Below are 14,384 nucleotides of genomic sequence, written 5' to 3'. Positions count from 1 at the left end.
TCGACTGGACAAGGATGTGTCTGAACTAAAACTGGAGCAATTGTCCATTGGAGAGGTTTGTTGAATCCTTTAATTACAGCATCCTCTGTACAGGATTGTCACATTAATTGGTGCTGTACAACAATAATTATTCAATCCATTTCAATTAAAATATTAAAATTTCGTTACATGTAACACTCAAATTAATATATCGTAGTCGTACAGGAGAAAGTGACCAACTAACAACACGTAAAATGTTCAGGAGGGCCATTTAAGTCACTTTTGCTTGGCAAGAAAATAAACATCAGTGCAGTTAGTCATTTTAATGAGTCAATATATATTTTGACATCTCATCAAAGATGAAGAAGAATTTGGAAGTCTGGGCATTTACAGGGCTGACGACCGTCATGGGCTGGTTTAAGTGATCACTTTACACACGTGTAATTTTCATCTCACCATTAGATGTCTCTAGTGAAGTTCTAGTGATTCAAGAATAATGTTTCAAAATTAGTTCATATATATAGAACTTCCAAGAATTTGAGTAGTGTGGTTATCAATAATGGGTAGAATTGGTGAATGTTTCACATGCATAAAGTGATCACTTAAACCAGCCTATGACGGTCGTCAGCCCCTTAAATGCCCAGACTTCTATATTCTTCTTCATCTTTGATGAGATGTCAAAAAATGATATAAAAATAACTCCTGTAATTGAAGATAATCCAGATTTTGTGAACAAGTATTTGAACACACTCAAAATGTTGAGTCAATTTATTATACATAATTCCAAGTTGTATTTTTTCAGGGCAATATTAAGCTACTAAGATATCAAATAGTCAATGATCACGTTTTTGTAAAAAATGCACTTGGTCACTTTCTCCTGTATGACAACGATATGTTTATCAGACTAAAATTGTAGGCAGTGAGGTTTCACTTACAAAATTCTTCTTCTTCTTCCTTTTCATTGATCCTCGAATCTGTCTGTTTCGTTATCCGTCTCTTGTGACGTGGACTGGCAGCTGTCACGCCATCACTTTGGAGGTCTTCCAGGTGGTCTTCTTCCGACTGGGTTCTCTTGAAGAGAAATTCGGGCCAGTCTATTTTCTTGCAAGGTATTCCAGGATCGTCTTAGCTGCCTCCCCCGTCTTAAAAAAAATACATATAAAACAGCATAATATTTTATAGATGCAGCGTGACACGACTAGACACTACTTACATCAAAATTGATATTTTACATTTGAAAATGTTTTTTTTAGAGTATGATATCACAAAGTATTCAATTTCAAATTCAGTTTATTAAAAAAATAATATATGCATTACAAACAACATACTTAAGGCGAATGCATAAAAAAAAGCAAGAAGACTCTCGTTAAAGATGTAGAAGAATCCCAAAATTCCCCGTGGGAAACTCTCTCAGACACATGGAACAGATAAATATCCATTGTGATATTGTGTAACACAGCTGTAGCTATTCCTACAGGCATAACCATCGGCAGGTTGGTCCTGTATATAGGAATGGGAAACAATCAATGCCGACGCTGTCTTAGGTAATTATCGGGAACATACCCAATGCTCCGGATAATTTCAGAAATATCGATCATACCGCGCAACAATTGATAAAAATGCGTAATCAAATACACATACCTTCCAGTCTCTAAACTATTGTAGCCAAGCACACCCTGGATGAACTCGGTCGGGTAGAGCCAAGGATAATAGCCGTACTCTCTCATGTAGAGATATCTCAGATATTGTTTGGATTAGGGGTGGGTGAATCAAATCCGTTCATTTAGAAGATCCGCATCAGTGAATCCGTACTCTAATACCGAAAAATAGATCTTTCGTCGGATAAATCGCACTGATAACGCCAGAGAATTTTTATCACAAATATTATGACAACTAAGAAAGTTAGAAAAAGGGTTTTTTACAAATAATTTAAGCCATAAACATGACAAATAAGTGAGACACTGTTATTCTATCACTGCAGACAACAAATGTGCTCGGCTCTCAACACGTGTTTCGACATTATAAGTACTATTGTGAAATATTCTTGTTTTCGTAAAATGTTTTTCCAATGAATCGAGTGGCTACTACGATGTTTTCTGAGGCGAACGTTCCACCCCTCCAAAAAGGATTTCAAAACAACATTAAAATTCTATAGTAATAACATTTTGGTATGAATGTAGTTTTTTTTATAATTAAAGTGCGTCTTTTTTATTACTGTTTATTTATTTAAAATAAATATTTATACAAGTATATATATATTTTTAATTTAATAAAATTTCTATACATTTCTACATTTTAGTTGCGTTGAGTCTCTCCAAAAGAAGAGACTGAGCTCTTGTTCTTCGAGAAAGACTTTTTTTTGTACATTTCCATAAAATAAGCCAGTAATACTCATATATTTCAGGGTATTATAATATAATTTCATTAATTGATTCGGCAGTCGCTTTGGGGTAATGTATATCAATTTTTAATTAACTATAATTATATATAATTAACTATTTAATTAACTATAACTATAATTTGAACAAGTAAGACTACTTACTTGTTCAAATCAATCAATTAGAAAATTCAAAACAAGGATCAGGGAAGAGCCCTATTCATTTTTTAAAAATTGTTGGAAAATGAAGGTGTGTCTTTTATATTGGTGTTTATTTATTAACCCCCCCTGTTGTCTATGTTTCCATGAAAAAATATAAATAATGAATTAAAAAGTAAAAATAATAAACAGCTCCTACCCCCATGCATCCTTCAACTTCCCAAGGACACAAATCTAAAATTTAGACTTAGTTTCACATACGGTGTTTGAAAATGATGTGAAATGTATCGAAACGCGTCTTACAACAGATTTTTAAGAAAAAGTGGTATTTACGAAGTAAAATTTCAATAAAAAAAAAAGAAAAAAAATGGTACATGAATTTAGTACCAAAAAATTGGATTTTTTTTTATAAAAAAAAAGTTATGGTTAAGTTAGGGATAAAGATTTAAAAATGTTATTTTAGGGGGTTTCAACATATGGTGCAAATGGATGACGATAGAACGACTAAGACAGTATATTTAGCAAACTGTGCAAGGAAATACCTACGTATCACAACAGATAAAAAAATAGTGGTATTTACCAAGTAAAACTAACATTGAAAATGTTACAAAATATTCAACCCTTACCGAATTTGAATCCGACAAAAACCTTCTTAAACACTGTATACATTTATTTGTATGGCAAAAAAATGGTTGGAGAATTCATTTGTATCCACGTGACATAGGCCTGTCACTTGTTTGCCTCCGTCCCTCGTTAATGACGTCAGAGGGGATGATAGCTTACGGCCAATAATAGGGGATGTATGCACGTGACCGTTAAACGCCTACTATGACGTCATTACTACCTGGGACGTTGTAATAAACTCCCGCGGCCTCATTACAAACGAATGATCTTCCATAAAAAAGAATTATTAAATATTAAATATGTGGGAAGCTTTTCTAGGGATGGAAATATTGATGAAGATATCAAGATTCTCCCAAGGACTCATTACGAAGGAAACTTCCATAAAAAGATTTATTAAATATTAAATATCTGTTTGGCATGTTTTCTAGAGATGGAAATATTGATGAAGATACTCCCAAGTTCATTACAAGCGAATGAACTTCCAAAAAAAAGAATTATGAAACATTCAATACCTGTGAGGTATGTTTTTTTTAAATATTGACGAATAAATTGCTGGGAACAGGGTGAATGGTGCACTGAAATCGTTTTCTTCTTTTTCTACGTCTTACTCCTTATTACTGAGGGTTGTGACCCTTAGGTCCTAGAGGTATTCCAAATGTGGTTCATCGTAGAATGCTACACATCCCATGGGCCGATGTGATCAGCAACTCAGATGTGCTCCAAACAGCAAGAGGAGGGAGACAATTGCTGACTGATATCAAGATGAAGGACAGCTATTCCACTCTTCTTATTTTCAACCTTATTCATCATTACTGAGGGTTGTGACTCTGGGAATCGACATCGCAGGAGGCTGATCCTCCTAAATACAGGCCACAAGGCCTACAACAAGATGAAGAAAGAAGAAGATTATGGTAGGTACTTACACAACATGTTTATGTCGTCTCATGGTAAAATACCTCATTTTGAGTGTGTCCAAATACTTGTTCACAAAATCTGGATTATCTCCAATTACAGGAGTTATTTTCATATTATTTTATTTTTGACATCTCTTCAAAGATGAAGAAGAATATGGTAGTCTGGGCATTTACGGGGCTGACGACCGTCATAGGCTGGTTTAAGTGATCACTTTACACACGTGTAACATTCACCAATTCTACCCATTATTGACAACCACACTACTCAAATTCTTGGAAGTTCCATATATATGAACCAATTTAGAAACCTTGTTCTTGAATCACTAGAACTTCACTAGAGACATCTATTGGTGAGATGTAAAGAAGCTTTTTACTAAGCAGAAACTCTTATATTAGTATGTGAGGTCCGAATCCTGGATTATAATCACACACATGAGAAACGCCAGAAAATACCATTTTCATTTTTATTATTAAGCTTATAATTTCTCATGTGTGTGATTATAATCCAGGATTCGGACCTCATACTAATATAAGAGTTTTTGCTTGGTAAAAAGTTTCTTTACATCTCGCCAATAGATGTCTCTACTGAAGTTCTAGTGTTTCAAGAACAAGGTTTCTAAATTGGTTCATATATATATAGAACTTCCAAGAATTTGAGTAGTGTGGTTGTCAATAATGGGTAGAATTGGTGAAAGTTACACGTGTGTAAAGTGATCACTTAAACCAGCCTATGACGTCGTCAGCCCCGTAAATGCCCAGACTACCATATTCTTCTTCATCCTTGATGAGATGTCATAAAATAATATGTTAAATACCTCATTAATTTATATCTTATTTATTGACATTGCTGATAATATATTAATAAATGTAATCGCACTATTGTTACAGATTATATTTTATCTAACGTCTATTCTCTAATATTTTATGAGCTGAATTATGTAGGTACCATATATGTTTTTAAATTTATAGCTGACGGAACTTATATATATACAGTGGAACCTCTCATAACGAGCATACTTTGTTCCAGAATCTTACTCGTTATACGAAACATTTTATTCCATTTAAATCATTTTGTTCGCCTCCGTAGTGTATTGGTCAGCACGCTTGGCTACCGTTCTGGAGGTCCCGGGTTCGATTCCCAAGGGGGGTAAAATAAATATAAGTGATTTTTCACTGTCATATTTATTCAATATTACCCTGGACTGGTACCTGGAGCGGAGGGCTGATCACCTTTCCTTCATGTGTAAACGATCAAGATAACACTGCGTTTATATGACGCAGTGCCCTATGCACCATTGGGGTGCGGATAAGGGTTTTATTATGTATTATTATTAAATCAATGTAAAATACAAAAATGCGTTCCATGCCGAAAGAATACTAATTTTTTAAAATATAGTTTTTTATTCAAATAAAATTATTTAAAAAAATTGTTGAGGAGGGTGACTTGGAATACAATTTAGATTTGATAAAAAACGTGAATAAAAATATTAATTTTTTGACAAAGAATTAATCATTTTAAACTTGAAAACTGTCTAAAGACATTTGTTTTTGCCGATGCTTAAAGGCATTTGTTTTGGAATTATCATTGAATATTTTTTAGGAGAAATAGCCACCTTCTTTTTATGATGATGCTTTTTATTGTGAGATGCAACAGTTTCTCATGCTTTCAGCATTTTTCTCATTGTGCTAGCAGATTGCTGCTCTGCTACGTCCACCTCCTCTATAAACAAGCTCTTCTCCATAACTTCTTGCTGTGAAACGCGATGCAACTCCATAAGCCCTTCGGTGGTCAGCTATTGACTGTGCCCTTCCACAAGCTCTTCAATATCGTAAAGATGAACAGATGAATATGTGCCAAAACTATTTTTGATAGAATCAAGCCCGGGACCTCCAGCATTGTAGCCAAATGCGATAATCTACTACACTAGACTAAAGAGGCGATGAAAAATGTGTATGTATTAAATTATTTATTGATTCGGCATTAACTTTGTGGAATGAAAAATTAAACACTGAATGTACCACTTTAATGAGTTTTATTTAAATATACGACTAGTTTAGAAAACTTACAGATGTTTTCATCTAACACAAATACAAATAAATTTAAATACTTAAAAATTTAAATTCAGATAAAACGTTAATTAATAATAAACTGTTTCAAAATTCGTCACAATTATTATCAACGTTTCCTTTTACAAAAAATCTTATTCCTTAACCCCCCCCTCCCTTCCCTATATTTATAAACCTATAAATACCCCTAAATATATTTTTTGTTCGTTAGTTTTAATTTGTACCAGAAGATAAAAACATCTGTAAGTTTTCGAAACGAGTCGTTTATATAAATAAAACTCATTAAATTGGTATATTCAAGTGTTTAATTAAAAAAACAATTTTAATATGAAATTTTGTGACAATATACGTCTATTAAAGTATGTTTATTTTATTTATTTAACCAGACTGGACCACAGCAATGAGTGGCCATACAGTTAGTCTATAATAAAAATTAGGAAAATTGATGTTACGATCATAGGTCTAAGATAAGCGATATCAGGAAGACGTTTCTTGATAGTTTTTCTTATGATTCAAATTCCTTTTTTTTTTAAAAAACAAACCGAAAATAGAAAGATAATTTGTAATTTATTGCTTTTAAGCTGTGTAAAATAATCTAGCGTTCACACAATAAAATTTAACGATCTTAATTTGATGTGAATTGAGGCAAACAGAATTAATTTATTGATCCTCTAGTGAGTTCATTTTTAAGACATTGCTTTTCACTCAAATAAAATTGAATAATTTGGGTAAGGGTTTTTACAATTGAATTAAGAAATTTGATAACTGTAAAGTTAAATTTATATGCATATATGTATTTGTATATACATATATATACTTCTACTACTACACATGCCATTTCACTTGAGGGGTAGGAAGAGGATGGAACGCCAAACTTTTCTCTCCTGACATGCTCCTAGTTTCCTTCTAATCCATACATACAGTCATACATGCTCTCAGATTTCCTTTTAAATTGTGTTTGTGTATAAATACACACACACACACACACACACCCATATATATATATATATATATATATATATATATATATATATATATATATATATATATATATATATTTGTGTGCTTTTAATATACCAACAAAGGTTTTTAAATGTTGTCCTTCAAAACATTTCCATCGGTATGGCAGCGCCATTTGTTGAAATTAATTTGTGCACATATGTATTTATTGATATATCATAGTATGACGACAATTCAGTGATGGATAGAAAAAAAATAAGCCTATTAACTAAATTTTGGGTATGTCCTAGTAGGAGTTATTTTTACATTTTGACATCTATACAAAGATGAAGAAGAACATAGAAGACTGGGTATTTACAGGGTTTATCATCTAGGAGTACATCTGGGAGTTCCAAACATTTGAGTGGCGAGGTTGTCAACCGTGGGTAGAATAGTGAAAGTTGCACGTGTATAAATAAATACCTAGACTTCCATTTTTTTCTTCATCTATGTTGAGATGTCCAAATGTATGTTTCACTTGTATCACGTGTATTTTTTTATATTCACATTTCGCTACACGGTCAAACTTTTAACAGGTTTAGCGAATTCGAGCAAATGTGTTTGTTAATTGCAAATAACTTCATTAAAATTCAATAACGTCTGCCCTTCAGTGTTAGTTCGACCAATAATAATAAAATTAAATTTCAATTTGCAAAATAACTTGTTTTCATAACGTCGATGAAAGAACTATAAATGGGAGATTTCAAAAGATAATTGCATCAGTCACTTTTGTTTGGGAAAGCTGAAAACATCACACACACAAAATGAAATTGGTAAGTTGACAAATATGCTATAACTGTCATTTGCTATAACTGTCATCTGTTCATCTCGATGGTTGACGGCCCGCGTTTCTCGGTCGCCACTTCTTCTTCTTCTTGGATATCTCTTCGTTGGAGATCACTATAGCAAAGGCTTCAAGATCCTGCAACGTCCAGAACAACTCCTTCGCTCCTCTCATCCCGGTCCAGTCGAGAATGTTGCGAAGCCTCGGCGTCCTTCTATTTCCCCCATCATTATAAGTCACCACTCCATAACATTTCTTATCCACCTGCCATACCTGTCATCTTGTCTGGACACATGGCCCACCCGCTCCTATAGCCTCCTGGCAACTACACGCTATGTCGGCTACCATTGGTAGCTATAACTTCTTCTTTCTGGCTACATCCCAGCTTATTATCCTTGGGTCAGCTCTCCTCGTCCTCAGGTTATAGGTCCTTCTATCTTGGATAACGTCACCTAGGCCATGCCTTCAAAATTTGAAGTTCGTATCATGTTATCTTTCTACATCACCCATGAGTTCCTTGGTTTTCTTCTAGATAAGTTTCTAGGAAGATCCATTTCTATTGCCTGGTTAACTACATGTTCGGGTTCTCTACGTCCTTTATGCCCATACATACCATCTCAATTGTCTTCCCTCTACCTTCCTTTTAATGTTTTTTGCGTCCTTGCTTTCACGAATGCGTGAACTCTTTATTTTGTCTCTTAAGGGACACTCGCTGACCATCTGAGCATTCGCATTTCAGCGGATTCTAGTTGCCTAGAAGGTGCTATACATCATCCAGCATTCGGAGATGTATATACCGTTGGTAGTTATAACTAAAGTATTACATTTTGTGATTCTAGGTCTTGTTGGTCGCTCTGCTGGCGTTGGGTGTTGCTTCAGCTGCCCACATTCCCGTGTTGGAGAGGAGCGAGGTGCGCGACGAGGCGGGCCAGTTCGCCCTGCGCTACCGCAGCGGGGACGGGACCGTGTTCACGGAGTCCGGCGCCCTCAAGCCCACGCTGGACGGCAAGGACTACGTGCTCGTCAAGGAGGGGGAGTACTCCTTCGTCTCTGATGACGGCAAGCTCTACCGCACCAAGTACGTGGCCGACGAGAAGGGCTTCCGGGCCGAGGGAGATCATCTGCCCAAATCCGTCGTCGCCTAAACCCAATCCGCTTCTGACCACCGCTAACAATGTATGATTATAATAAAAACCTTGAATGAAATATTAATTAATAATGTTTTACTTTTCACTTTACACACGTGTAACATTCACCAATTCTACCCATTGTTGACAACCACACTACTCAAATTCTTGGAAGTTCTATATATTTATATATATATATATATATATATATATATATATATATATATATATATATATATATATATATATATATATATATATATATATATATATATATATATATATATATTATTTATATATATATATATATATATATATATATATATATATATATATATATATATACATATATATATATAAATATATATATATATATATATATATATATATATATATATATATATATATATATATATATATATATATATATATATATATATATATATATATATATATATATATATATATATATATATATATATATATATATATATATATATATATATATATATATATATATATATATATATATATATGAACCAATTTAGAAACCTTGTTCTTGAATCACTATAACTTCACTTGAGACATCTATTGGTGAGATATAAAAAAGCTTTTTACCAAGCAGAAACTCTTATATTAGTATGTGAGGTTCGAATCCTGGATTATAATCTCACACATGAGAAACGTCAGAAAATATCATTTTTGTCATTTAAGCTTATAATTTTACCAGATAATTTATTTAAAGCTTCTTTACATCTCACCAATAAACGTCTCGAGTGAAGTTCTAGTAATTCAAAATTTCTAAATTGGTTCATATTTATAGAATTTCCAAGAATTTGAGTAGTGTGGTTGTCAATAATAGGTAGAATTGGTGAATGTTACAAGTGTGTAAAGTGATCACTTAAACCAGCCCATGGCCCTCCGTCAGCCCCGTTAATGCTTTTACTATTCACACAACCAAATATTATAATGATATCATTTAAAAAATAAAGTAAAACAAACAATAAGACAGTGAGATGTCACCAAATGGTGTGCTAGGGTAGTATTCCGCAAACTTTTTCTATTCTAGATACACCTACCAATTTAGATGTTTCTGAGGTGCATATTTACCACATAATGGTAACATATTTAACATTTTATGTTTAATACGAAATGTGAGCCTACTTGACTGAGCACAGGCAATCAAAATTTGAAGCAATTGTGTTATTTTCACAAAACTAGACTTTTTTCCGCGGCATACCAACTAATCACCGCGGTACACCAGTGCGCCGCGGCACAAACTTTGCGGAACGATGTGCTAGGGTATACTATGTGTGATAATATGATGCATGAATACCTAGATCTCTTAGAATCACCAGATTCTAAGATGCTTATGAATAAAAAACATACTGACATATTCGGACCTCACATACAAATGAAAGAGTCTCTGCTCAGTAAAAAATCTCTTTATTTATTGTTTTGGCATTTACTTTGTGGTAAGACATGTTAAAATGATTAAGTAAACACATACCACTTGAGTTTATTAATGACTACTTGTTTCGAAAGCTAAACTCCCATCGTCAGGTCTGAATAATAACATAAATCAGTTATTATTCAGACCTGATGATGGAAGTTTAGCTTCCAGTGATGGAAGTGGTAAAAAAACAAGTGTTTCCTCAATCATTTTTTAAAAAAAGCTCCTTTCATCTAACCAATAGATGTCTCTAGTGAAATTCTAGTAATTCAAGCACTTTGTTTCGAAGAATTGGAGCAGTGTGGTTGTCAATCATGGGTAGAATTGATGAATATTATACGTATGTAAAGAATTACTTAAACCAGCCTATGACCGTCGTAAGCCCCGTAAATGCCCAGTCTTCCATATTCTTCTTCATCTTATTTTTTGACATCTCATCAAAGATGAAGAAGAATATGGAAGTCTGGGCATTTACGGGGCTTACGACCGTCATAGGCTGGTTTGAGTGATCACTTTACACACGTGTAACATTCACCAATTCTACCCATTATTGACAACCACACTACTCAAATTCTTGGAAGTTCTATGTATATGAACCAATTTAGAAACCTTGTTCATGAATCACTAAAACTTCACTAGAGACATCTATTGGTGAGATGTAAAGAAGCTTTTTATTAAGCAGAAACTCTTATATTAGTATGTGAGATCCGAATCCCGGATTATAATCACACACATGAGAAACGCCAGAAAATACCATTTTCATTTTTATTATTAAGCTTATTTCTCCTTCATCTATGGTAGTTAGTTTAGTCCTTAAACCATGATCCAAAAACACAAGTCATGGTGTATAAGTGTTGTATTTAAATGGGAGGCAAATCGTTTTAGTGCCTATATGCGAGTATTTATCACCGCCAGCACTAACCATAATAGCGTATAATTGAGGAAGAAGCTCGCAGAACACAAACGACGATTAGCGAATCCATTTTGTCAACAGCCATTACGAACTATTACAAGCGAAACATTTGAATGTCACCGATGCCTCGATGTCGCTGTACACCAATAAGACCGCGTTATGCAGAAACAATCCAGCCCATAATTCATTTAAAAAAAAAAAACATCACAATATTAATTAAAAAAACAAATATTAGTAACTTATTTTTTTTAAACGTAAAACTCTTTTAAAATTCTTTTTAAACGTTAAACAAGAAGACGGAGAGTGTAAAATTTTAAAATGTTCTCCTTCTCACCCTCATCTGCATCAAATAGTGCTTAAGGCACTGCAACGTATTGACGCAGTGTTATCTTGATCGTTACTTACGTGAAGGCAAGGTGATCACTCCAGGGACCAGTCCAGAGTAATATTAAATAAATATTAGAGTGTAAAACCACTAATCTTTTTTTTCACCCCCCGCCCGTTGGGAATCGAACCTGGGACCTCCAGCAAGGTAGCTAAACACGCTTACAATCATTAACCATTCAACAAATGAAATACTGAGCTGTGGTTTTTTATTTATTGTTTCGGTATTAACTTTGTGGTAAGACATGTTACAATGATTAAAGAAAACACTTGTTTTTTACCACTTGAGTTTTATTATAGACTACATGTTTCAGAAGTTAAACTTCCATCATTCAGGTCTGTATAGTAACTAAAATATAAAATATAAAATTTTTCTATAAATAAGGAGAGGGGAAAGTAAAGGGAAAGGGTTACGTCAAGGGGTGGAGTTTGAAAACAGAGGAAAAATGGAAAGCAACGGTGAAGAATTTTGAAACAATATATTATTTAATATATTATTATTAGAATTTAGGTTTTTTTGGATTTCTAAATTTTCAAGATAATTCATAATTTGGCCTTTATATGGAACAAGGTGTTATAATTTTAATTTATGATAGTAAAATGAGTGATTAGTATCTATTATGTGATTTGCAAATTCCTTATTTGAACTGTGACCTTATCGACAAAATAAAAACAAAAATTGTATGGCACACAGTAAACAATGCTTCTTCGTGGTAATATCAAAACAATTCTAACGTCTACCATTTAGCATTCATTCGTTCATTCGAACCCTTATCCGCACCTCAATGGTGCGTAGGGCACTGCTTCATATAAACGCAGTGTTATCTTGATCGTTAACACACGATGGAAATGTGATCAGCCCTCCGCTTTAGGTACCAGTCCAGGGTAGTATTGATTAAATATTAGAGTGAAAAAATCACTTATATTTATTAGAACCCCCCCTATAAGAATCGAACCCGGGACCTCCAGAACGGTAGCCGAGCGCGCTGACCATTACACTACGGAGGCGGACATTTAACATAGGGATATTATATATTTTTGAATTCAGAAAATATTCAAATACAATTCCTTGCTCCAAAAATATTTAATTTGCTGCCCGAAACCATTAAAATTTCCAGGAGTGATTAGGTCTTTAAGAACAGTGTCCGTCGATGGTTACTTAACATTAGGAGGGACAAGGTAGAAAGTAAATTAATTAAAGTCCAGGTGTAATTATCACATTGAAAAACCTTAAACTATAAATTATTTTTGTATCTCCTGTATGTTATGTTTATAATCTAATCATTAAAAATATATATATATTAAAAATTTAAAAAAATATATATTTAAACTATGTATTACCATGTTAGTATTCGGCTCAACACAGGCCATGCCTAAAGAACCGTAATACGTATAATAAATGTATATATGAAATGAATATGTATATTGAATGTATCTATGTATTATGAAAATAAATAAATAAATAAAAATATTTTAGCTTACCTATTTTTGGGCTGGATGGTTTCTACATAACATGGTCCAATTACGCGTATTGTATTATAGCAGGGCGGCTTGAGCAATAAACCAACTCACCGCTGACAAGTGAATTCATTTACTTTTGTTTAAAACACAAACAAAACATGACCTTCTCTGTAAATAACAAGTAACGAAACACCATAGTTTCATTAATTGATTCGGCAGTCACTTTGTGGTAAAATCTATTTATTTTAAATGTAAATTTTACTTGGCAAATACCACTGTTTCTTGAAATCAGTCGTGACACGTGTTTCGATGCATTCCGCATTATTTTCAAACACGGTATAAGATGTGTACTAACGGTATTCGAAGATGATGCGTTATCCGACCACAATTACTTATATTGTGGAATCTCTCATAACGAGCAAAAAACAAAGAAAATTGTTTCGCTTAGCGAGAAGATTCTGGAACGAATTATGATCGTTATGAGAGGTTCCACTGTAAATGCATACACACACACACACAGACAAATGTATATATATATATATATATATATATATATATATATATATATATATATATATATATATATATATATATATATATATATATACATATAAATATATATATATATATATATATATATATATATATATATATATATATATATATATATATATATATATATATATATATATATATATACATATATATCTCTTCCATTACATTGAATGCATAAATCGATAAAAGAAAACTTATTTTATTAAATTAAAACTTTGTTTAACTAAAAAAAACATTTTTTTAAATTATAAGTACACTTTGACCTATCGGTTTCAAAAACCTTGTCATCATCAGGGTTTGTTTTAACAATTTATTCTAAAATATTAAAATACTCACAGTTAATTACATTCCCTTCCAAAAACTAAATCCTAAAATTTAGTTCTTGGTTAGGTAATGTAATTAACTATGAGTATTTTAATGTTTTAGAATTAAATAAACCCTGATGATGACAAGGCTCTTGTCGAAACCGGTAGGTTAAAGTGTACTAATAATAAAAAAGTGGTAAAAACAAAGTTGGCTAATTTTACTAAGTTCATAAAACGTTTCGCAAAGTTTCTGCAAAAAACATTAAGGAAAAAGAAAAACCAA

At 32.9% G+C, this 14,384-nt stretch overlaps 1 protein-coding gene across 1 annotated transcript; it reads left to right on the top strand.

Annotated features, from left to right (window-relative positions):
- The first annotated feature begins 7,883 nt into the window (after positions 1 to 7,883).
- On the top strand, positions 7,884 to 9,048 carry LOC148312936 (larval cuticle protein 16/17-like). The gene is made up of 2 exons (XM_088270989.1): positions 7,884 to 7,892; positions 8,743 to 9,048. The coding sequence occupies exons 1-2, from the start codon at positions 7,884 to 7,886 to the stop codon at positions 9,046 to 9,048; spliced, it is 315 nt and encodes a 104-aa protein (XP_088127115.1).
- Positions 9,049 to 14,384: the final 5,336 nt, after the last annotated feature.

The sequence above is a fragment of the Brachycentrus maculatus genome, unplaced genomic scaffold (genome assembly GCF_059751285.1).
Source record: "Brachycentrus maculatus isolate JH-2025_06_01 unplaced genomic scaffold, ASM5975128v1 h1tg000028l, whole genome shotgun sequence".
NCBI classification, from domain to species: Eukaryota; Metazoa; Arthropoda; class Insecta; order Trichoptera; family Brachycentridae; genus Brachycentrus; species Brachycentrus maculatus.
Note: the sequence above shows the minus strand (reverse complement) of the source record. Positions and strands in the feature narration are given on the sequence as shown.